Below are 26916 nucleotides of genomic sequence, written 5' to 3'. Positions count from 1 at the left end.
CCACATAGGTCCATTCATTCTTTGCAGGCCTGCAGCCACATACCTGTAGTACTCCCCACCATGGAAGGATATCCATGAACCTGCACTCTTCTAGGAGAACCTCAGTCAGTGCAGTGAAGGTCCGTCCACCTCTGGCCGGGGAGAGACCTGAGGCTCCTCTAATACATTGTCCAGGGGTCTCCACAAACCTTCATCTCTGCAGATGTCTTACTGCTTTCACCAGACATAGGCTGTATTGTCATCAGCGTTCCACTAGATGGCAGCAGTGAGTCACTGAGTATAATTTCCGTCTTCTGTATATTATTTCTTTATTTTGTTGGTGTGTTTTTATTTCTAAAATGATTTAGTCCCACAACAAGGAATCATACGTGTTTCGGCCTGTGCTACTGTTGTATCTGATGCGTTTATATAACTGATTACCTGTGGTCATTCACTGATTCCTTCTCTGCGAGTTTCATTGCAGGCACCACTAGGGGGCGCTCACTGCTAACAGATTTCTGCCGAGCCCATTGAGTTCCAAGATGTATAGATCTGTTTATTTGGCTCCCCCTGGTGGTGGCTGCATGGTGCTAGAATTTTATCATTTACGTCTATGGTTGTGTGAAGGAAAGCTGGTTATTTCGGAGCTAGTACATTGTAATCACATTGCACTGCCGATACAAAGGACACGACGCGTGGAAGCATCGCTCGTATGGACTTTTTAAACAGCTTATTGGAGTGGGTGCTGACCCCCGTCGATCTAATATTGATAACCTATCCTGAGGATACGTCATCAATATTCCACCACTGCACAACTCCTTTAACACCATTGTGAACACCATTCACATCCAAAGCTGCATTCAAAATTCTGCAGGTTGTCCTACTGCTGTCTGGTGTGAGGAAGTCAACTAAATTCTGAATGCAGCTCTGGATGTGAGCGGAGCAAGAAACATCAAGATTGGTACAAGATGAGCAAAGCATTTACAAAGTTACTTAAAGGGCATCTGTCAGCAGTTTTGTCCCTATGACACTGGCTGACCTGTTACATGTGCACTTGGCAGCTGAAGACATCTGTGTTGGTCCCATGTTCATATGTTCATTGCTGAAAAAAAATAATGTTTTAATATATGCAAATAGGGGCACATAGGAACATGGGACCAACACAGATGCCTTCAGCTGCCAAGCGCACATGTAACGGGTCAGACAGTGTCCTAGGTGCGAAACTGCTGACAGATGCCCTTTAACTGTTAGGAGTTCCCATTAATAATGACGGTGTGTCCTTCATCTCCGCAGGTGCTGGAGTTCCTCAGTTTCAGCCCATCGCTCTGAACGGTCGTATACAGCTTCTCAGTAATGGTTCTTTACTGATTAAGCACATCCTGGAGGAAGATAGCGGATACTACCTCTGCAAGGTCAGCAATGATGTGGGAGCTGACGTCAGCAAGTCCATGTATCTCACGGTTAAAAGTAAGAACTGGAACCATTTCTTTCTTGCTAACCAGGAATTTCTTTAGGTTGTGTGCTCTTCTGCTACGACAGCCCTTCATCCATGGTGATGCCACTGATGTACGGAGGAACGTCTGAACAGGAGTAATGTGCTGCCACCTAGTGGCCATGCTGTGCCCTCCTTCTTTATGGCTAGACATAGCTATGGGGGGGCAGTTGCTTTCGATCCCCGTTATATGAGGAGACACCAATGCAAACGGATCACCTATCCACATAGGTATCTGACCGATGGGGGTCTTACTGCTTGGACTTCCACCAATCACAAGACGAGGGGCCCCCTGTCCCCTATGAATACAGCAGCGGGTCAATCATGTGCTCTGCCGCTCCATTCACTCTCTGTGGGACACCCATTCTCGGGAATGGTGGGAATCCTACTGGTCTGGCTCCTACCGATCAGATACCGATACAGACCCCTTTACGTTATGCCTCTGGGAAATTACTTAATTCCTGAATTCACAAGTTTTTTTTTTTTACATAAATTAAGCTTAAAGGATAACTGTCACATTTAGACCCTAATTTCAATTTTCATATATGTAGTTACTAATAACACGATATTCCAGAATCAGTTACTATTAGACGGACTTACCCCATATTTAATAAGATTCAGCCCTTAGCAACCAGTCTGCATAAAACTGCAATCTCACTATTCAGTTGAGATGGCCGCCACTGCCCTCACCCTGAGGCTAATCCCACCTGCCCTCACTAACCAGTAACAATAGCCCCCCAAAAGTGTCAGTAACCAGAGCCCTCCCCTCTAAAGGGTTAATCTCCTGCAGCAGAAAGGGGTCCTCTTATGAATTGTAATGTAAATATCTGATATGCAGGATGTATGCCAGTCTATTACAAGGTGTTAGGTAGTTCTGTAATTGGCGCTGTGTTGTGGGGGATCTGTGGATGGCGCTGTGTTGTGGGGGATCTGTGGAGGGCGCTGTGTTGTGGGGGATCTGTGGAGGGCGCTGTGTTGTGGGGGATCTGTGGAGGGCGCTGTGTTGTGGGGGATCTGTGGATGGCGCTGTGTTGTGGGGGATCTGTGGATGGCGCTGTGTTGTGGGGGATCTGTGGATGGCGCTGTGTTGTGGGGGATCTGTGGAGGGCGCTGTGTTGTGGGGGATCTGTGGATGGCGCTGCTATATGGGGGATCTGTGGATGGCGCTGCTATATGGGGGATCTGTGGAGGGCGCTGTGTTGTGGGGGATCTGTGGAGGACGCTGTTATATGGGGGATCTGTGGAGGACACTGTTATATGGGGGATCTGTGGAGGATGCTGTTATGGGGATCTGTGGAGGGCGCTGTGTTGTGGGGGATCTGTGGAGGGCGCTGTGTTGTGGGGGATCTGTGGAGGCTGTTGTGTTGTGGGGGATCTGTGGAGGGCGCTGCTATATGGGGGATCTGTGGAGGGCGCTGTGTTGTGGGGGATCTGTGGAGGGCGCTGCTATACGGGGGATCTGTGGAGGGCGCTGTGTTGTGGGGGATCTGTGGAGGGCGCTGTGTTGTGGGGGATCTGTGGAGGGCGCTGTGTTGTGGGGGATCTGTGGAGGGCGCTGTGTTGTGGGGGATCTGTGGAGGACGCTGTGTTGTGGGGGATCTGTGGAGGACGCTGTTATATGGGGGATCTGTGGAGGACGCTGTTATGGGGGAATCTGTGGAGGACGCTGTTATGGGGGAATCTGTGGAGGACGCTGTTATGGGGGAATCTGTGGAGGACGCTGTTATGGGGGATCTGTGGAGGACGCTGTTATGGGGGATCTGTGGAGGACGCTGTTATGGGGGATCTGTGGAGGACAGTGTTATGGGGGATCTGTGGAGGACACTTATGGGGGACCTGTGGATGGCACTGTTATGGGGGATCTGTGGAGGACGCTGTTATGGGGGATCTGTGGAGGACGCTGTTATGGGGGATCTGTGGAGGACGCTGTTATGGGGGATCTGTGGAGGACACTGTTATGGGGTGGATCTGTGGAGTACGCTGTTATAGGGGATGTGTGCTATGACACATAGGGCCATGAGGGGGTCCAGCATAAGACATATAGCATCTTATGCTGGTCCCCCTCATGGCCCTATGTGTCCCCTCATGTGTCCTAAACTGCGCACATAACTGTCTTTGTGTGTAAAGTATGTTACTCCTGTGTGAAACAATCTCTCTCCTATTTGTAGCGTTATACTACCCTACCTCGTGAGATTGCCCTACCTCCTGACTTCCTGTCGCACTGCTAATGACGTGAGGAGGCTTTCCTGAGTTTTGACGATCTGCGCATGCGCAAACCGACAGTTTATGGAAAATCTCAGCGGAGTTCAGCTTCACACCGGGACACTGCGCATGCGCAGGAGAGCCTTAGTAGGGAAATATTACGGCCCAGTGCGCAAGCACGGCTAACTCCGGCCGGCGCATGCGCAGTGTCCCGGTGTGAAGCTGAACTCTGCTGAGATTTTCTATAAACTGTCGGTTTGCGCATGCGCAGATCGTCAAAACTCAGGAACGCCTCCTCACGTCATTAGCAGTGCGACAGGAAGTCAGGAGGTAGGGAAATCTTACGAAGTAGGGTAATGTAACGCTACAATCGTGCAGCCCTAATAGGAAGCCTCAGGTGACCCCCCGGAAAGGGCCGATCGACCCCCAAAGGGGTCGCGACCCCTAGGTTGAAAACCGCTGCTCTAGAGATAAGCAAAGTTTTTAAAAATTCGATTCTCTAGCTTCGCCAAAGTTCCCAAAGAAATTTGATTTGTTAAGAATTAATTTGTCATAAATCGCTATAAATCGGGTATACCTGGAGCGTACCAGGCCACAGGGGTGAGTGAGAGTGGTGGCGTGCCGAATGGGTGCAGTAGTTGTACTCCCTTTTCTGTAGCTCCCTGGGCCGATGTGCAGTGGAGGGAAAGATGGCACAAAATCCTCCGTGGCACTCTCAATTGCAAGGAACACCAGCCAGATGGAAGTTTAGGTGCCCTTGATGGTATAGGTGTTTAAGGTGCTTTGGTGGCTGGGCCCCTGTGTTTGTGACGCCAGCACCGTAAGGTGCAAATGTTGAGGGTAGTAGAAAGGATGAGGAGTCAGTTGTAGTAAAACAGTTGAACTTTTACTTTAATCAAATGTCTCAGGACCGTTGGTACAGTTCATCAGTACAGTGCACTTATATGGCATAAACGATGATTCAGAAATTAGTTTAGCTGTAATCCTTACAACAGGTCTGGCAATTGTCAGTTGAGGAGTTTTCCTAATGCTCTTACTTTACAGGCAAGACAAAGGTTCTCTTCTTAGATAGTTCTACTTTAAGTCCAATCTCTAGCACTCAGGTACTTTTATATTCAGCAATCCAATAAGGGCGTTCTCCCTCGTGGCAGGCAAACTCTCTGCTACATTATTTTTTGCGGGATGCTCTCCTGAAATATTGTGTTCACTGACAGCAAGCAGCAGTCTTGAAAATGATGAGGCATTAATTCACGAAGTGTAATATGCGGCATTTTATGAACGTTTGCTTGGGGCACCTATATGGCAGGTGTACATTTCTGACATTTGTTGCATACATTGTTTTTGATTAATTCAGGGCATGTAACCCTCGCCCAAGGAATGCCCCAAACTTCCCGGAACAGCCCACTTATGGATGAGGTGTCCCTAAGCCCCACACTTTTTCAGCCCAAATATGCTAGGACTGTGTCTGAAAATTAAGGACAGTCTATGTTGCTGGTGCCTACTACCGCTGCCATTAATTGGTTTTGCATTATGCCAGCTGCAGGGTCCTCCTTCCCATCTCCTCTTCCCGGATGGCGGCGCAGGCTGCGCTCCAACTGACACAAACCGAAAAAGGAAAAGGATTTTGCTCACTTGTTTTCCTGTCCGAGGATATTTGGGCCTTTTCCCAGCATGCACTGCACACGTTCAGCTGAAGAATGAGACTAGCGCAAGATGATGCATAAAGGGGAACCCTGATTCCACACCTACTTATAGGCTTTAATTATTAAACCCGGCTAACCGTGAAACCCATAGGAACCAATCAGAACTCAGCTTACATTTCTTTATCTGCGCTGGAAAAAAATGAAAGCCGCCGTCTGATTGGTTGCTGTGGATAACAAAGACTGTTTGGGTAAATTAGGCCTGTAGAGCGGAATTTAACATCTCCCTTCCTCCAGATGAAGGTAATATCACCAGAAAATGCACATTTTGAAAGGTGATGTCAGGAAGATTCTGAGTGGTTATATCTATTTTTATCATATGCCGTGGATATTTATATACGAACACCCCTAACCTAAGGCATGTGAATCACAAATCGTGACCCCCTATGTTACATTCCAAAATGAATCCCCAGACCTGACCCTCTAAACAAATACAGGCAGAGACCGGATCCAAGAAAAGACCCACTAAAGAAATACAGACCCCCAAAACCATCTAAATACAGAATTTAGACCGTCAAAATAAATATAGACCCCAGATCAGACCCCCTAGTCAGATAATGACCCCACACCAGACCCCCTAAACAAATACAGGCACGGACTGGATCCAAAACCAGACCCAATAAAGAAACATAGCCCTCAGACCCCCTAAATACAGAACTCAGACCCTCTAATTAAATACAGACCTCAGACCAGAGACCCTAAACAAATACAGCCCCCAGACCTCATACCATCTATATAAATTTAGACCCCGGACCAGACCCCCTAATTATATAATGATCCCAGACCAGACCACCCCCCTAAATACAGTCCTCAGACACTCTAAATAAATACAGACCCCATAAAGAGATGCAGGCTCCACACCAGACTTCGTACACATACAGATCCCAGATCCTCTAAGTGAACAGACCCCAGACCAGACCCCCTAAATAAATACTACAAATACTAGACCCCATATACGAATGCACACCCCAGACCCTCTAAATACAGACCCCCTAAATATACAGTCCCCAAACCAGACCATTTAGATATAGAGCTAGATCACTTTATCAGATCCATACCCTAGAGCAGATCCCCCCCCCCTAAGTAAATACAGACTGCATATCAGACCCCCTTAATAAATACAGTCCCTAGACCCCCTAAATACAAATCCCTGACCCCTATACAAATGAAGACCCCCCTAAATAAATATAGACCCCAGACCAAATTCTCTAATCAGATAACCCAGACCTTCTAAACAAATACACACCCCAGACCAAGCCCTCTGAACAAATCCAGGCACAGACTAGATCCAACACCAGACTCCCTAAAGAAATACAGATCTCCTAAATACAGACCCCCAGACCAGACCCCCTAATCAAATACAGACCTCATACCCTCTAAATAAATACAGATGCGGCGCACAGATGATGCTCCCGGTGGGGGTCCCTTTAAGAGGTAGAAAGTTAATCGTTTTGCCATGACACCAGTTGCAATGAAGCAACAAGAGCAAAGAGCCCGTTTTAGTGATAATGTAGGTGGTGGCACCCAGTGTAGGAATGCCAGAGTGGTGTAGGGTGGCCTAAATGTCCCTTAATGGTGTTGCATGTGTCACGGTGCTCCTACCTAGATACACTGGAACCCCAGGCGTTGTCGTGCGAAGCAGAGCAAGGGATAGTTGATGAAGGGGATGATGAAATAAATTGAGTCTAGACCTTTCGATGAAGTGGACAACAGCTTTACTTGAATAAACGTTCATCAGAAAACAATCTTCCAACTTTGTCTTGGTTACCAGCAGGCTTTGGCATAAATTCTGGCAGGCAAACACACTCGGCACTGCTACATCTGTTGTTCTCTGGCTCTGCTGTACTAACAGGTTTAAATAGGAATCTTTTCCTTTCTGCTGTACTTACTGTAACTTTCTGTAGTCTGGTCTGTCTTTACCTCTCCCCAGTGGGCTTTCTTCCTGGCTTTTGAGGCTCTTTACTTTGGCCTCCTGATTAGAGATGAGCGAACCTCTGTTTTAAGTTCGGCGTCTAAAGTTCGGGTTTGGATTAGCGGAGAATCCCGATCTGGAACCGGATATGGATTCCGACTTCCGTTGTGGTCCGTGGTAGCGGAATCAATAATCGGCCATTATTGATTCCGCTACCACGGACCACAACGGAAGTCGGAATCCATATCCGGTTCCAGATCGGGATTCTCCGCTAATCCAAACCCGAACTTTAGACGCCGAACTTAAAACAGAGGTTCGCTCATCTCTACTCCTGATCCATTAGAGCTGTAGGTGCTCTGGTTGGCTTGGAGACAGCCTTCCTCTAGCAGGGAGTACTCTATTCTGACTCCTAACTAGCTAAACTCGTCCCTAGAGTGGGAAAATAGGATGGAAAGAAGGCTCCATTCTAGACAATGTAGCTCTGCCATATATGCTGCCATCTGCTGGTGAACCAGTCACATTACACTTAAATATAACGGTTGCATGGAAATGGGAATACACATTTCGCAGGCCCTGGAAATTAATACAGCGGATGACACATGGTTAACCGTAGGGGATAGTAGAGGGGTGCAGAAGGTGGAAATGCACCTCTGGGGTGTTACACAGACCAAAAACTAAACCCCCTAATCAGATAATAACCACAGATCAGACCCTCTAAACAAATCCAGGCAGACACTGGATCCAAGAACTGACTCCCTAAAGAAATACAGACCCCAGACCAGACCCCTATTCTGATTCTAACCCAGACCAGACCCTCTACAGACCCCAGACCAGAACTTCTAAATTAAAACAGACTCCTGGACCAATAAATTACAGACCCCAGACCAGACCCCCTAATCAGATAATGACCCCAGACCAGACCCCCTAATCAGATAATGACCCCAGACCAGACCCCCTAATCAGATAATGACCCCAGACCAGCAGACAGAATCAAGCCTGTATTAGAAGGGCAGATTGCGCTCGTTAGAGATCATCTGGCAGTGTAATAGTGCTGTCGATTACCCAATGCTCGTTCATCGGGCAATCCAAATCTTTTGACATGTTTAAACATCATCACTTGCAGGCAGCAGATCGCGGTGTGTAATCACGATCTGCTGCCGGCAAACAATTATTCAGTATAGGGAAGAGAGATGAGGAGGGGATCGCTGCATGTAAGGCCTCATGCACACGACCGTTGTTGTGTTCCGTTCCGCAAAATGGGGTTCCGTTGTTCCGTGATCCGTTTTCGTTTTTGTTTCCGTGTATCTTCCTTTATTTTTGGAGGACCACCAGACATGAAGGAAAGTAAAAAAAAGTCTAAGTCAAGTTTGCCATGCAAATGATAGGAAAAAGACGGACGCGGACGACAATCTTGTGTGCCTCCGTGTTTTTTCACAGTCCCATTGACTTGAATGGGTCCGCGAACCGATTTCCGTGAAAAAAAATTTCCGTGACAGGTTTCCGTGACAGGTTGTATTTTTTGGACGGACTGGAACCACGGATCACGGACGCGGATGACAAACGGTGCATTAGCCGAGTTTTCAACTGACCCATTGAAAGTCAATGGGTCCGCAGAAAATCACGAAAAACGGAACAACGGACACGGAATGAAACAACGGTCGTGTGCATGAGGCCTAATAGCAGTGGTCTCCTCCGCTAGCGAGCAGGCGATTGCCGGGAAGGAACACTTCCTTCCTGGCAATCGCTGCCAGAATCGGGCTGTGTAATGAAGCCTGGCTGAGAGTTATACGGGGGGATGAGTTGCCCTTTGCATTTTAATACTTGGCGTATTTGTTTTTTTTCCCTCCTAGTCCTGTCCTTGTATAAATATGAAGGGGAAATCTGCATTCCCTATGTGAGATAATAAGGCAGCAGATGTATCCCTTCATGGGTACAGAGAGGCGCGGGCTGATATCTGAGCGAGGGCGCACAGCTTTCATATTAAATATTTAACAAAGTTTAACTAAACCGACTGTAGTCGTCGCCGCTTTCACTTATCACTACAAAGGCTCTTTGAAGTGGGAAGGCTGCGAAATACCTTAATCTTCTCGCTGAAAGACAGAAGGGAGATGCAGATTCTGGAGGCTCGCGGAGCCCGCCGCATAAATCCCCATCTAGCCTGAATCGCATTATGCAACTGATGCTGCGCAGAAGCGCCATAGCATCCTATCCATGCGGGCCCCTCCGATCATGTGCAAAAATTATATACCAGCCTTCAGCTGCCAAGCCCACATGTAACTGGTCAGCCAGTGTCATAGGGACAGAACTGCTGACAGATACCCTTTAATTGCCCTCCCCAACCAATCCCTAGTGAGTTGTAATCAGTGTCAGACTGGGGTGCCCAGGGCCGGTGCAAGGATTTTTGCCAACACAAGCGAAGCTACATTTTGGCGCCCCCTCCCCCAACCAGAACTCGGTGGAGGTTATGTAAAAAGGAGGGGGAGAAATGTGACATGGGCTCCCGACAAGGTTGAGGACCTTTCCCACTGAGCCAATCACTGGCCTGATACGTGACACAGCTGCGGCCACTTATTGGCTGAGTGGGAAAGGTCCTCAAACTTGTCGGATGCCCAGAGAGAAGATACCAGGACCACACAGAGAAGGGGAGCTGCGGCAGATGGGACCAGGGTCAGGTGAGCACAATGTTTTTTACACAATATTAATAAAGGGAGGGTGACATGGGAGGGAGTATATGTGACATGGAGGGGGAGAAATGTGACATGGGAGGGGGTAAATGTGACATGGGAGGGGGTAAATGTGACATGGAAGGGGAGAAATGTGACATGGGGGAGAAATGTGACATGTGACATTTCTCTCCCTCCATGTCACATTTCTCCCCCTCCATGTCACATTTCTCCCCCTCCATGTCACATTTCTCCCCCTCCATGTCACATATACTCCCTCCCATGTCACCCTCCCTTTATTAATATTGTGTAAAAAACATTGTGCTCACCTGGCCCTGGTCCCGTCTGCCGCAGCTCCCCTTCTCTGTGTGGTCCTGGTATCTTCTCTCTGGGCATCCGACAAGTTTGAGGACCTTTCCCACTCAGCCAATAAGTGGCCGCAGCTGTGTCACGTATCAGGCCAGTGATTGGCTCAGCGGGAAAGGTCCTCAAACTTGTCGGGAGCCCAGAGAGAAGATAACAGGACCACACAGAGGAGAACAGCCGCGGGCAGGCGGCTGGTGGCGCGCAAGTGATTTATAAAAAAATAAATAAAAATATTTCATTGTCTTATAGTACCTGCTGGGACCCGCACCTATATTGAGAATGGAGCCCTGAAAGTAGTGGAGGGCGCACTGCGCATACGCAGCCGCCCTCTATTGATTTTCTATGGGGCCGCCACAAATAGCAATGCGCTGGCTCTGCTATTTCCGTCGGGCAGTGCGCTCCCATTTACTTCTATGGGGAGACTGCTTGGTGGTGGCCGGACCGGAGTCCTTCAGCCACCAAATGCATTAATGCCGCTGGATCCAGCCCCGGATCCAGTGTTCCAGGGCTCCGTTACTGATATAGGTGGGACCCACATGTATAAGGGCACTTTAACACTTGCGGCAGAGGATTCCGGCAGGCAGTTCCATCTGCAGATCTGTCAAAACGTATGCCAACTGATGGCATTTGTCAGACGGATCAGGATCCTGATCCGTATGGCAAATGCATTGAAATGCTGGATCCATCTCTCCGGTGTCATCCAGAAAAACGGATCCGGTATTTATTTTTTTTCATATTTTTTGCGGTCTGAGCATGCACAGACCGCAATGCCGGATCCGTTTTTCCGGAACACTGGATCCGGGGCTGGATCCAGCGGCATTAATGCATTTCAATGGGAAAAAATGCCGGATCCGTCATTCCGGCAAGTGTTCCGGAATTTTCTTGTTTTTTGCAGGATGAGGCGGAGTACATACAATTTTTAAATTGCTTGGCATTAGACTTTGTTTTGGTGCTGTTTTTATTTAGTTTTTTTTTATGGCATTCACCTGAGGGGATAGATCGGGTCATATTTTTATAGAGCAGGTTGTTACAGACGCAGCGATACCTAATATATGTCTGTTTTTCTTTTTTTTTCTGTTATTTATAATTTTACATAACTTTATTAAGGGAAAGCTGCGTTTTTTTTTTTTTTACTTGAAACCTAGTTATCCTACAGGTTAATACTAAAAAAAACTTTAAAAAAACTAAAGCAACTTGGATGTTTTTTTTTTTTAAGGGCACATCGTGAATTGAAACAGCGGGTAATTGCGATAAATCTTGTAATAATCATGGAGGCCGTCGCTGTGATTACCAGCATCTGTGCCGCTCTCCATACCGCACTAAACAGCGGCCTCTTCATCCGAGAGAGGCGCCTCGTGCCAGATTCTCCCGACTGAACAGTCCATTAAGTATGGGTTAATATACGAGCCGCGCGCTGCCTCGTCTTTACAGATGTACTCTTTCTGCCAAATGAATGTCTGACGCGCTCCGCCAGTTTATAGGCTGTTATATCAGGGTAATTAACTCCGAGATACACACAATCCCGGCCGCTCCGCGCTCCTCTAAACCATCAAAAAGGAGAAAGCAGCTTTTTTTTATAATTTGTTTAGATTCTTTTTGATTTTTTATTAAAAGCTGCAAAATTGATAATGGATCCAATTTGGATCATCTATGGCATTTATATGGCACTCTGCTAACTACCAATGTACACATGCTCAACCAGTGGAGTACCCATAGTGCTACTGCTATGGTGTCTGGGGTGGGGGCAACTGAACCACTTCTTCTGTTCCCAACAGGAAAACATTGCATCTACATGCAGCCGCCACTAGGGGGAGCTGAGTGCAAAGAGATGTTTACAGCTGCCATGGCAGTCAATGGAAGCTGTATAAATTCCTACCCCCTAGTGCATACAGTTTTGTAACATATGGTGAGCGAAGCCGCAGACCTAGAGCACTGTGCAGCAGATTTATGCCAGTTGTGTTGTGTAAATGCATTGAGAATAGAAATGTATGAAGTGATATCCGAAAAGTAGGATAAAGTTGGTGAGGCAGGGCGAATTATTATTTTTTTTTACTTAAATGTTTAATTAAAATTTCTTCCTCTTTTAAAAAAAATCTAAAATTTATCTGAAATGAGGATAGGTTATCAATATGCTGAAGCCCTTAAAAAACAAACCCCTTAAAGGGCATCTGTCAGCAGATTTGTCCCTATGACACTGGCTGACCTGTTACATGTGCGCTTGGCAGCTGAAGACATCTGTGTTGGTCCCATGTTCATATGTGTCCGCATTGCTGAGAAAAATTTGGTTTTAATATATGCAAATGAGCCTCTAGGAGCAACGGGGGCGTTGCCATTACTCCTAGAGGCTCTGCTCTCTCTGCAACTGCTGCAACCTCTGCACTTCGTTTAACAGGGCTAGATGTGATCACGTATACACTGCCTGGTCCTGTCAATCAAAGTGCAGAGGGCGCGGCAGTTTCCGAGCGAGCAGAGCCTCTAGGTGTAATGGTAACGCCCCCGTTGCTCCTAGAGGCTCATTTGCATATATTAAAACTTCATTTTTCTCAGCAATGCGGGCACATATGGACGTGGGACCAACGCAGGTGTCTTCAGCTGCCAAGTGCAACAGGTCAGCCAGTGTCATAGGGACAAATCTTCTGACAGATGCCTTCCATGAATAATTCAATTCTTTGTGCTGATTTATTTCTTTGTAGATCTGTTTTTTTCTGATACATAGCTCCAAATCCCCTGTGTAGACACAAGGTATAAAATGTTTGTTCCTGCGACCACATCTAGAGGGAGCTGAGGAGCTTACTGCATACTGACTCATATGAAGTAACCTCCCCCTAGTGGTGGCTGCAGGTAGTAAGAACTCTTATGTCAGGGGAGGGATTTTGAGCTCCTTATTGGAAAAACTGAGCTCCTATAGAAATGAATCCAGATGGTGCTTATTGTCATTAGATTTTTTTCCTTATCTGAAGCAATAGTATAATGACTATGATGGATAAAAGAAGTTCCATCCGTTCCATGAAGCAGAAAAAGTGACTCGGCAGAAAAGACAACCCTTTAGTTTAGATCCGATTTTGATACTGCCATGAAGAGTGAAGCCTTTTCTGCTGATGCCACTTCGTTAGCAGAGGTGCGGTGACCGTCATTCTGCTCTGGAGCCCCCCACGCAGAAGGGCTCACTGAACTGTTGTGTTAGACACACGCCTGGTCGCCCCCTGGTTGATTCTGGCGGTGAGCTGCTCGACTGTAGCGTGTTGTCCACCATCACGCACCTTCATAGCCGACGTTCACCTCTCTCATCAATGGCACCTGGTGCTCCGCAGATTCCACGTCACTTGCTCACAATGGTGCCATTTGTCCACTCACCATACACGTTCACCGCGGCACCGTTCAGACTCTGCATGTTCAGAAATACCGCCACCCTCGGCAAGAAAGCCAATATTCATCTCTTCTTAAGGACTCGTTTACACACGACTGTATGGCTTTTTCAGTGTTTTGTGGGCCGTTTTTTTAACGGATCCGTTTTTCCATTTTTTGTTTCAGTAGTGTTTCTGGTTTCGTTCCGTTTTTCCGTATGGCATATACAGTCTACAGTAATTACATAGAAAAAATTGGGCTGGGCATAACATTTTTAATAGATGGTTCCGCAAAGATGGAACGGATACGGAAGACATACGGAGTACATTCCGTATGTGTTCCGTTTTTTTTTTGCGGACCCATTGACTTGAGTGGAACCACGGAACGTGATTTGCGGGCAATAATAGAACATGTTCTATCTTTGAACGGAAAAACGGAAATACGGAAACGGAATGCATACGGAGTACATTCAGTTTTTTTTGTGGATCCATTGAAATGAACGGTTCCATATACAGAACGTAAAAAACATTTGTGTAAAAGAGCCGTAAGGCCTGTTGCGCACACACACTTTTTTGTCCCGTTTTTTTTTCCCTTTACAATCCGTTTTCAGCGTTCCATATACGGACCATATACAGAACCATTCATTTCAATGGATCCGCAAAAAAAAGGAATGTACTCCGTATGCCTTCCGTTTCCGTATTTCTGTTCCATTCAAAGATAGAACATGTCCTATTATTGTCTGTATAACGGACAAGGATAGGACTGTTCTATGAAGGCCCAGCTGTTCCGTTCCGCAAAAAACTGAATATACACGGACGTCATCCGTATTTTTTGCGCATCCGTTTTTTGAGGACCGCAAAATAGTGAAAAAGCCATACGGTCGTGTGCAAGAGGCCTAAAACTGTGATAAATTGCCCCTTTTACCCATGACAGAAATGAAGAATATATGTGCAGACAGCATATTACACACCTTATATACCCACCAAGCCCGCTCAGCACACCTTATATACCCACCATGCCCGCTCAGCACACCTTATATCCCCACCATGCCCGCTCAGCACACCTTATATCCCCACCATGCCCGCTCAGCACACCTTATATACCCACCAAGCCCGCTCAGCACACCTTGTATACCCACCAAGCCCACTGAGCACACCTTATATACCCACCATGCCCGCTCAGCACACCTTATATACCCACCATGCCCGCTCAGCACACCTTATATACCCACCATGCCCGCTCAGCACACCTTATATACCCACCATGCCCGCTCAGCACACCTTATATACCCACCATGCCCGCTCAGCACACCTTACATACCCACCAAGCCCGCTCAGCACAGAGGACTTACTTCATGACTTACACGCTGCCAACGCCGAAAGAAGTAATTGGTCAGAATAATGGGACTGGACCGTGTATTTATACGTAATATGTCAGCATGATTTGTAGAATATGTTAGTATTATACTGTACAGAATAAATCTGGATTCATAAGGTTTATAAAGTATAAATGCAGAGCAGGACAGTCGGGAGGAGCAGGTCTCATCAATCACCCGCCAACTGCAAGTTAACGAAAAAACGCGATTGACAGATGCCGGGGAGAGGGCTCCAAGGAAAAAAACTGACACCAGGCACATGTGAGTCTGCAGTGTTTTATCTGCCTCCATAATACTGACAACCACAGTGCCCTCATAATACTGACAATCATAGTCCCCCCATAATACTTACAGCCGCAGTGCTCCCATAATACTGACAGCCACACTGCCCCCATAATATTGACAACTACAGTGCCCCCATAAGACTGACAGCCACAGTGCCCCCATAATACTGACAGCCACAGTGCCCCCATAATACTGACAGCCACAATGCCCCCATAATACTGACAGCCACAGTGCCCCCATAATACTGACAGCCACAGTGCCCTCATAATACTGACAGTCACAGTGCCCCCATAATACTGACAGCCACAGTTCCCCCATAATACTGACAGCCACAGTGCCCCCATAATACTGACAGCCACAGTGCCCCCATAATACTGACAGCCACAGTGCCCCCATAATACTGACAGCCACAGTGCCCCCATAATACTGACAGCCACAGTGCCCCCATAATACTGACAGCCACACTGCCCCTATATTACTGACAGTCACAGTGCCCCCATAATACTGACAGTCACAGTGCCCCCATAATACTGACAGCCACAGTGCCCCCATAATACTGACAGCCACAGTGCCCCCATAATACTGACAGCCACAGTGCCCCCATAATACTGACAGCCACAGTGCCCCCATAATACTGACAGCCACAGTGCCCCCATAATACTGACAGCCACAGTGCCCCCATAATACTGACAGCCACAGTGCCCCCATAATACTGACAGCCACACTGCCCCTATATTACTGACAGTCACAGTGCCCCCATAATACTGACAGCCACAGTTCCCCCATAATACTGACAGCCACAGTGCCCCCATAATACTGACAGCCACAGTGCCCCCATAATACTGACAGCCACAGTGCCCCCATAATACTGACAGCCACACTGCCCCTATATTACTGACAGTCACAGTGCCCCCATAATACTGACAGCCACAGTTCCCCCATAATACTGACAGCCACAGTGCCCCCATAATACTGACAGCCACACTGCCCCTATAATACTGACAGCCACAGTGCCCCCATAACACTTACATCATGTGTACTCTCTTAATAGTGACCAATCACAGTGCCCCCATAACACTTACATCATGTGTACTCTCTTAATAGTGACCAATCACAGTGCCCCCATAACACTTACATCATGTGTCCTATCACAGTGCCCTCCAACAGACCCGAACAGCCAGTAATGGGGCAGTAAGGCGCTGGTCCTCCTGTCACTGCAGGCTCCTACCACATATCCTCTCACTCTTAGTTGTGCCCCTGCCCCCTTCTATTTGTAGCTATTTGCAATATGACAAACTCTGCTCTGCTACATCGCTGTTTATGACACCCTCATTAAGACTCACATTCACTTGTACCAATTAAATCCCCTCGTTTTCCTATAACGTGACCTGAAAGCGCTTCAAAGTGAATAAGATCGGATCCCTAATTGTCTGCAGCCTTTCCCCTGACATCCTCAATCAGATCTCGCTGCTTCTGGCAATCCACTGGCTGTCAGTCCTGTGAGCGCCTCACATCAAACGAGGCTGTGGCTGCCTGCAAACACATGTCTGAGACTGCGGCAAGAGGAGACTGGAGATGTCCAACCGGGTCTTGCAGACAGATCCAAATCCTATACAGCTGTTTCTTAACTTTATCTGTTCCTGGGAAAGCTGGGTGACAACCGCCATGGTCGTCTGTGCTCAGTTCTCCCAGTTGTCCTGATTACATTCTACAGTTTTAAATTTATATCAGTTTTTGTATAAAAATACATGAGCAGCCATGCACGGAAACTACATTTGCAGCAATCCATAAAGCAGTTGACTGCTGATTGCCTCTACAGCGGCCACTACAGGGGAAATGTAGTATTGCATGCAGTGAAGGTTCGCTTTCCATAGAAGCAAGCAGAGATCCTGATCTGCCGCTTGATGGAATCCGGACGTGGTGGCTGACACGTTATGTAGGTGTCTGTGACAGACATTCATATAAAAATGACTAATGGTAAATGACAAACTCGGCTCTGCTACATCTGTATGCTCTTGCTATGTAAGCCGCTTACTGTCTAATGATTTTCCTGCATGATCCTGACATGTCCCCAGATACACACGTATGACACATGAAAAGGTCATGTCAGAGGCCGTTATCATCCCTCAGGAAGCACTTTCATTCATTTGCTTGATTATGTCTCTCCACTGAGACGAGAGTGAGATGCAGAGTTGAGCGTCCTGTGTATCGAGGCTGATGGCTGCCCTGGAGCCGCCCCCTTCAGTCTGTTCCTGGGAAAGCTGGGTCAGAGAAGCAGGATGATGAAGACCACTGCAGCCTTTACACTGGTTGTTACTCAGCTTTCCTGGACTTCTGAATGGCAGCCATTGATCAGATCCGTAGACTAAAATTCAGAAGCCTGGAAAACTGAGGACCACGCGGCAGCCAGATCACTGAGGCCCACTGGTCCTTTGCCCCTAGCCCATGCAAGACGATGACCCCTGTGGTCAGGTACACTTGCAGGTCGTCTAGCATGCAGACCATGCTGATGTAAACGGTTTTGAATGGTCTGACGTGACACTTGGGTGCCTCTCACCTCCCAATTGTACCTGGAGCTTTGTGGCATTCTTTATCCGGTTCCGCAGGGCATTGTTCTCAATGAAGCGGTCATCAGTGTGAGATGTGGCCAAAGGAAGTCCACTTCTCTGCCTTTCTGTGACTCTTCCAGTCTCTCCGTATCTCTGATACAACCTGCTGATGACTCTCTGTGACGCTCTAAGCTCAGTGGCCACTTCCATCTGAAAACATCCTGCATGAAACCTCGCAACGGCGAGGTACTGCTGATTAATTGTTAGGTGTCGTCTTGGTCTCATGATGTCAAAATGTGAACAGCATGATGAGGAGGACTGTTTAGATACCAGTTCTAATTAAACCAGGAAATTTATAGGGCGATTCAAGGATCAAACACCTGTTGTGAATTTTGCCGTTAAGCTCCTTGTTAGAGAACAGCAAGTTGTGCAAAAAAGTACTGAAACACTAAACAGTTGGACATGTGCATTCAAAAGTTTAGAGAAGGTCACATTAAGTTCACCTGTAAAGGTTAGAGGGCATTTAAGGTTCTTCCTGAAATCTCATATCTGTCTACTTATCTTTTTTTTTTGTCTTTGACCCTTAGTTCCCGCAAGAATCATTTCCTACCCTAACACCACTCTGGCCACTCAAGGCCAAAAGAAAGAGATGAACTGCACGGCCCACGGTGAGAAGCCCATCATAGTCCGCTGGGAGAAGGAGGACCGCATGATAAATGTCCCTGAGATGTCCCGGTACCAGGTGTCCACCAAGGAGGTGGGAGATGAAGTGCTGTCCATACTGCAGGTACAGTCCACGGATGGACGTGCTGAGTCCTCCAGGGAGAGGCGCTGTTTTTAGCTGTTAATAGGGTCTTAAATGTATGCCGCACCCCCCTCCCCCCAGCACACGACAACCCCAGCATCCAATTTCACCCCTTTAGCCCATTTGGCACCTTAAGGTTCAGGGTAGTGGATACAAGTGAACCCATAATTTGGGTATCTTGGGCACAGGTCCTAATTTAATGAGGTCTGTCTTGGATACAGATTCCTTTCATATAGCCTTCTAATATTCACGCCATGAACTCGCCTCAAAATTGGGGCAACAAAGTGGGCACGCTTCCATAGCTGATCTCCTGTCACCCCGTCTCCTGCCGTCAGACACTTGTTCTTCATGTTCTTGGTCGTAGACTACGTCCAGTGGGTTTTCTAGTATCTTCAAGTGATTTCAGGCCTGATATCTGCTTCTAATTTCCACTGCAGATCTTGCCCACCGTCCGGGAGGATTCGGGCTTCTTTTCGTGTCATGCGATCAATTCTTTCGGAGAAGATCGAGGGATCATCCAGTTGACTGTACAAGGTACATGGGAGGAGTGCTCCCAGGTGTAGTCTTAGAGGATGCTATTCCAAGTCAATGTATTCACTTTGGCCACAAAATATATGCAGTGTATACTGGTAAAACATATACTTGCATTATATTCTTTATATTTGTTCACAATAACATCTTAATTTATGATCGGTCTGTGGAGCAAAACAGATTACAGAATGATAAAATTCTATTCTAAGTACCTGCGGTCACCACTAGGGGGAGCTTCCTTGTGTGCTGTTTATACATTGACTCAGTAACAACACAGCTGAGCTCCCTCTAGTGGTGGCTGCAGGCAGCTAGAATGTTATGTCTGTGCAGGAGATTTGGAGCTGTGTGTCAGAAAAACTGATCTCTGACTGCTGTAAAGATATAGTTAGATGTCAATTGGCACAGAATGTGGCATCTAAAAATGGCATATATTAGAGGACAGCTGGACCCTTAGAAAATAGTACCAGGTCCAGTTGTGTTGCGCAAGCTAATTTATTTATTTTTTACTAAGAATTTTTTTTTTTGCACCTCTTCTAATGTGTGACTGAAACTGCTTCTAAGCATATATCATCATTTCTTCCTCCAGAACCTCCAGATCCTCCAGAGATCGAGATCCGAGAAGTAAGAGCACGAAGCATTGCCCTTCGCTGGACTATGGGATTTGATGGCAACAGTCCAATTACCGGATACGATATTGAATGCAAAAATAAATCAGGTATTAGTGTATTCTGCGCAAGCGGCACTCACGGAATGCTTACATTGTACTGGCCGAATCTTGTATTGTGGCACCATCTGCTGGACATGGTTAGTACTGCAGCATCCTTATGGAACATGTAGTTTTCCCCAATGTGGGAGCATTTAATGTTATATATTTGTCCTTACTATTAGACTGTGATCACATAATGTCAGAGGGGCAACCTGAATCTCCTGGGTCCTAATGCAAAATATAACCGCCCTACCCACCCAACTATTTTAATGTGTAGGTCATGTGGCAGAGTAGACTCCAGGGACAATCAAACATCCTGTAGTTAGACCCCAGCATGGGATTGTATTTAGATCTGGGTCACTCCTAGGCCTGGGTACCAAGTAGTTGAGGTCAGGATATTCAGGAGTGGGTCTAGAAGGGTGGGTAGTGTTCCCTCTTGCTTAAACAGACATGAGGTGCAGCACGTTGGCCCACAGGGCTATTCCTGTTCCAGCACTCTCCCAGGCAGGGCATACAATAAAGGTGGAGGCTCAACTCTTCTTCCCCTGCAGGCATACCCTGGGTTTTGGGATCTCCCGCCTGGTGGTGGCTGGGGATGCCTTGATGTTAGGTGAACGAGGGGTGCAAGGCCATGACCAAAGGTGTGCAAACTCTCAATATTTATCTGCAAGGCCCGACTGCAGGGTACAGTTCTATATCTGGAAGGTGAGGACTATGACCACTCTCACTGTCCCCACCACCGCTCCCATTCTCTCTGCCCTTATTCTTCCCCCTGCAGGCCAGTGTACTGCACCTCATGTCTGTTTAAGCAAGAGGGAACACTACCCACCCTCCTAGATCTGTTCTGTCTCAGTACTGTGGTGGGCACCAGAAGCAATTAACCCTAACCACATGCAGTAAAGTCCAAGCATGAGCATTATGATCCTTAACTCCTTCCCGACTTCCCACTGGATATATACGTCCTCTCTACACATACCCCATGCAGATAGCACGTATATAAACGGTCAGGCAGCGCTTTAATCCCAGCATTGATCAGCACTGAAATTAAATCTCCTGCTCCTGCAATCTAGCAGGAGCAGGTCGGGTCATGGCTGTGAGACACAGCAGGGACCCTGAGGAGAAGACAGGAGCGGTTTAATACCACTTCTGCCTTATCCTGTGCCAGGAGGACAGCGCTGCACAAGCAAAGGAAGAGGCACTGCCGGGGGGTGTCTGGGGCAGGGGCAGGAGCAGAGCTGCAGGGTTTAAGGAGACCCCGATCAGCTCTGCCTGTGTGTAATGCCCCACAGGGGGCTGTTTTCCCCTGTAACTGGGTCTCCTGAGGATGCCCCAGTTACAGTAAAAACTGTGGGGAAAAAAGTCCAGGAGTCTTTTAATGACCTCCTGAGGGACAGATTATGTGCCAAAAGTAAATTTAAATATAAGAAAAAAATAAATAAATAAAAATTATTTAAAAAAAAATAATAGTCACTAACGGAAGCAGTCACCATAGTTGCCTCGTTAACTCAAACCTATACATGTTATATATCAAAACGATCGTCACAAAATAGGGAACTCAATGCAATAATACATTTTTGTGTCAGTTTTAATATTTTAGAAATAAAAAGACTTTTTAAGAAGAATTAGTGGTTTTCTCCCAAATTAAACCTAAAAAAAGGAAACAAAATCTCTAAAAAAAAAATAAATAAAAAATTATTTTGATAGTCAAACAAATAAAAACGTTAGGGTCACTAAGGCTACTTTCACACTAGCGTTGTTTAAATCCGGCGTTCAATTCCGACACCGGAACTGCCCGCCGGATCTGGAAAAACGTGTGAAAACGGATTACATTTGAATCCTGATCAGGATTTTGATCACAATGTAAAAATGCATTGGAAAAAACGGATCCGCCATTTATGGACTTTAACTTTTTTTTTCACATTTTTCTGGTTTAACATGCAAAAGCCGGATCAGGTTTGACTGAACACACAGCGCCGGATCCGGCGTTAATGCAAGTCAATGGGAAAAAGGCCTGATCCGGCGTTCAGTCAAAGTGTTCAGGATTTTTGGCCGGAGGTAAAAATACAACATGCTACGGTTTTCTGAAAAGCCTGATCAGTCAAAAAGACTGAACTGAAGACATCCTGATGCATCCTGAACGGATTGCTCTCCATTCAGAATGCATTAGGATAAAACTGATCAGTTCTTTTCCGGATTTGAGCCCCTAGGACGGAACTCAGCGCTGGAAAAGAAAAACGCTAGTGTGAAAGTACCCTAAACCACCACATGCACAAAATTTTCAAAAAATTGCCTGGACATACAGGCCTTTTTAGGCACTGGTCATGAAAGGGTTAACCTTCTGCAGTAATTCAATGCTTCCTTCTCTCAGAGGTAAATCCTTAGTAAAGTTGCCTTTCTGGCAGTTTCCACTCTTAGGAATGGTGTATTCCTGGAGTAGGCCTCTAAACAGGTCTTCAGGGTAGCTTGCTTACCAGCAGACTCCTAACCGGGGGAAAATGGGACCAGCCCATCACTTGGCAACTAAAGACTGACCGTTAACTGCTTCCTACCCATACATAGCCTTTTTGGGTTACATAGTGCATAGATCATAGGTAGCATCACAGTAAATATTTTAATAGCTGCAGTAATGCACCATACCTCTTTGTCAGTGAACCTTAGCGTTAAAGGGGTTGTCCCGAGAAAAATATTCTACATCTTTCAAACCAGCCCCTGGAGCTGAATACTGTAATTAAGAATTTAGCATAGCCACTGAGTTATCCAATAAAATTTATCTGAATAGCGCCACCTGCTGTTTGCTTTTTTAAATCTCTCTGTCCTGCTCACTGAGATGGAAGCACATGCTCAGTTCCATCTTTTAACTTCCACCAGCTGCAATAGAAAGGACACTCCCCCCTGAGAAAGGACACTCCCCCCTGAGAAAGGACACTTCCCCCTGAGAAAGGACACTTCCCCCTGAGAAAGGACACTTCCCCCTGAGAAAGGACACTCCCCCCTGAGAAAGGACACTCCCCCCTGAGAAAGGACACTCCCCCTGAGAAAGGACACTCCCCCTGAGAAAGGACACTCCCCCCTGAGAAAGGACACTTCCCCCTGAGAAAGGACACTCCCCCCTGAGAAAGGACACTCCCCCCTGAGAAAGGACACTCCCCCCTGAGAAAGGACACTTCCCCCTGAGAAAGGACACTCCCCCCTGAGAAAGGACACTCCCCCCTGAGAAAGGACACTCCCCCCTGAGAAAGGACACACCCTTAAGCTGCCAGCTTGATATAAATCTAGCAGCGCAATTGGAGCAATGAATGTGGAGATCTCTGGATCCATGTGAGGTACAGGGCTGGTTCTAGGTTTGATACAGGGCTGGTTCTACATGTATGATATTGGATTTTTACTTTTTTTATTTTTATGAAACCCTTTTAACCCATTAACAGTGAACCAGAGGGTTACTGCAGAGGCAACCTAGCAGCGCTACTGGTGTCACATAGGGTAGGCAGATATATTACTGCAAGCTCAGCATCTGGCCACATACAGCTTAGGAGTAAAGCTGAGCCATGCCTCAGCGGATAATCCCGTATAGGTCAAGCGTGCCAAAACAGAGTGTCGTCAGATTGTGTGGTCGCCTGAGGTCAGTCCTGAGAATTGTCACCTCCATTCTGTCTCTGATTTCCATCATTTACTCCAACCAGGCTGCAGTAATACAGATATTTCTAACAGCTTTAGGGCTCATGTAGACCAATGTACATTTGTCCGCGTCCGTTCCGTTTTTTTTTTTTTTGTGATCCGTATGGGGGCCGCATAAAAAGGAAATGACTCTGTGTGCATTTCATGTCCATATGGCTGTGCCGTAAAAAAATAGAACATGCCCTATTATTGTCCACATTACGGACAAGGATCGGACTGTTCCATTATGGACCGGTATCCGTGTTTTGTGCATAAGCCCTTAATCAACTCTACGGATTCAGCCATGCCGGCTGGTAGGGTTGATTTTGCAGCTTACAGTGATACTGTACCTGACTTCGGTTGCAGTCTTCCCGAGAAAAAAAGACTTTTATTCAGGTGAATCAGGGGAGGGGCCTAGCCACGCAATGCACCGCAGCTTTCTGGGGCTGGCACCACCCCTCGGAGCACTGACACCATAATTTGCTTAAATAATAAAAGTCAGGAACGGCGCAAACGATTTTCACGAGACAGGTATCGTTTTCAACAACAGGATCATCCCTACATGGCAGTATGCCTGTCGTAATTGGGTTGATTCTGCAGACAGTCGCCCTTTAATATGTCCTTATTTTTGCTGACTCAGGATCAGTGGGTGCAATGGATGCTAGTCTAAGGCCTATTTCAGGACACTATACAGTGGCATAGCCATCGGCCCACTGCACGGGAAAGTGCAGTCACCATAAACTACACCAACAGAGGCCAAAGGGCCACTCTTTTGGCTCCTCTTAGGAAGCTATGGCTACATTTGGGGTATGTGCCTGGAACTTACCTGGCACATACGTGAAACGTGTTCCCTCAAATGCAGTGTGAACATAGCCATCAGAATACATGTATATAGAGTCTGAATGTTTGGATGTAGCAGAGCTGAGTTAGCCATCCAGCTTACTTCATGGTTATGTGCTATATATTATCTGCAGATACGTAATCGTTATTGCACTGTACCCTAATTGGAGCTCTCTGGCTTTTGTAAAACTACAACTCCCATCATGTCCTGGTAGTTGCATGATAGGAGTTATAATCTTGCAGCAGCTGGAAAACTATAGGTTGGGGAAAATTGCCCTGGTCTATATTATGTGGACTCATTGAGTTATCGCGGTGCGCAGTCTGCACACCCCAAAGCTTTAAATAACAAGGTTGACTCTGCTACATCTGGCCCTGGAATGGTCTGCACTGTATTGGGGAGACCATCTTGGGTTTTGCATTGTGCTCATTAATGAAGGATCCCCAACATAAATCTTCTCTTCTTCCTTATTCCCCTTTACCAGACTCCTGGGATTCTGTCCAGAGAACCAAAGACGTCTCACCCCAATTAAACCAGGCCACCATCATCGACTTACACCCATCCTCCACCTACAACATCCGGATGTATGCAAAAAACCATATAGGCAAGAGCGAAGCCAGCAATGAACTCACCATCACCACCGAGGAAGCGGGTAAGGGGCGCGGGCACCGGGCCTGTACCGTTATATGGGGAGTGTTCTGCTGCAGACAGAATCGGTACCAGTGTCCTAGATGTCTTCATGAAACCACAGAGTGCAGGGATAATAAACACAGTGATGTCACAGTACAGGATAATACACACAGTGATGTCACAGTACAGGGATAATAAACACAATGATGTCACAGTACAGAGATAATAAACACAGTGATGTCACAGTACAGGGATAATAAACACAATGATGTCACAGTACAGGGATAATAAACACAGTGATGTCACAGTACAGGGATAATAAACACAGTGATGTCACAGTACAGAGATAATAAACACAATGATGTCACAGTACAGAGATAATAAACACTGTGATGTCACAGTACAGGGATAATAAACACAATGATGTCACAGTACAGAGATAATAAACACAATGATGTCACAGTACAGAGATAATAAACACAGTGATGTCACAGTACAGGGATAATAAACACAGTGATGTCACAGTACAGAGATAATAAACACAGTGATGTCACAGTACAGAGATAATAAACACAGTGATGTCACAGTACAGAGATAATAAACACAATGATGTCACAGTACAGAGATAATAAACACTGTGATGTCACAGTACAGGGATAATAAACACAATGATGTCACAGTACAGGGATAATATACACTGTGATGTCACAGTACAAGGATAATAAACACAGTGATGTCACAGTACAGGGATAATATACACTGTGATGTCACAGTACAAGGATAATAAACACAGCGATGTCACAGTACAGAGATAATAAACACAGTGATGTCACAGTACAGAGATAATAAACACTGTGATGTCACAGTACAGGGATAATAAACAGTGATGTCACAGTACAGGGATAATAAACACAGTGATGTCACAGTACAGAGATAATAAACACAATGATGTCACAGTACAGGGATAATAAACACAGTGATGTCACAGTACAGGGATAATAAACACAGTGATGTCACAGTACAGAGATAATAAACACAATGATGTCACAGTACAGGGATAATAAACACAGTGATGTCACAGTACAGGGATAATATACACAGTGATGTCAGAGTACAGGGATAATAAACACAGTGATGTCACAGTACAGGCATAATAAACACAGTGATGTCACAGTACAGGGGTAATAAACAGTAATGTCACAGTACAGACATAAACACAGTGATGTCACAGTACAGGGATAATAAACACAGTGATGTCACAGTACAAGGATAATAAACACAGTGATGTCACAGTACAGGGATAATAAACACAGTGATGTCACAGTACAGGGATAATAAACAGTGATGTCACAGTACAGGATAATAAACACAGTGATGTCACAGTACAGAGATAATACACAGTGATGTCACAGTACAGAGATAATAAACACAGTGATGTCACAGTACAGGGATAATAAACACAGTGATGTCACAGTACAGGGATAATAAACAGTGATGTCACAGTACAGGGATAATAAACAGTGATGTCACAGTACAAAGGTAATAAACACGGTGATGTCACAGTACAGGGATAATAAACACAGTGATGTCACAGTACAGAGATAATACACACAGTGATGTCACAGTACAGGGATAATAAACACAGTGATGTCACAGTACAGGGATAATAAACACAGTGATGTCACAGTACAGAGATAATACACACGGTGATGTCACAGTACAGGGATAATAAACACAGTGATGTCACAGTACAGGGATAATAAACAGCGATGTCACAGTACAGAGATAATAAACACAATGATGTCACAGTACAGAGATAATAAACACAATGATGTCACAGTACAGAGATAATAAACAGCGATGTCACAGTACAGAGATAATAAA

The 26916-nt window shown here is 46.2% G+C and overlaps 1 protein-coding gene across 1 annotated transcript in view; it reads left to right on the top strand.

Moving 5' to 3' along the window:
- Positions 1–26916, top strand: part of LOC122932841 (Down syndrome cell adhesion molecule homolog) — a 406234-nt gene that overhangs the window by 216495 nt on the left and 162823 nt on the right. Inside the window, 5 exon segments of the mRNA XM_044287480.1 lie at positions 1273–1446; positions 18456–18655; positions 19111–19207; positions 19791–19919; positions 24887–25054. Coding sequence (XP_044143415.1) covers positions 1273–1446; positions 18456–18655; positions 19111–19207; positions 19791–19919; positions 24887–25054 — 768 coding nt within the window.

This window comes from Bufo gargarizans, chromosome 3, assembly GCF_014858855.1.
Source record: "Bufo gargarizans isolate SCDJY-AF-19 chromosome 3, ASM1485885v1, whole genome shotgun sequence".
Classification (NCBI taxonomy): Eukaryota; Metazoa; Chordata; class Amphibia; order Anura; family Bufonidae; genus Bufo; species Bufo gargarizans.
This window is presented reverse-complemented; position numbering and strand designations above follow the sequence as displayed.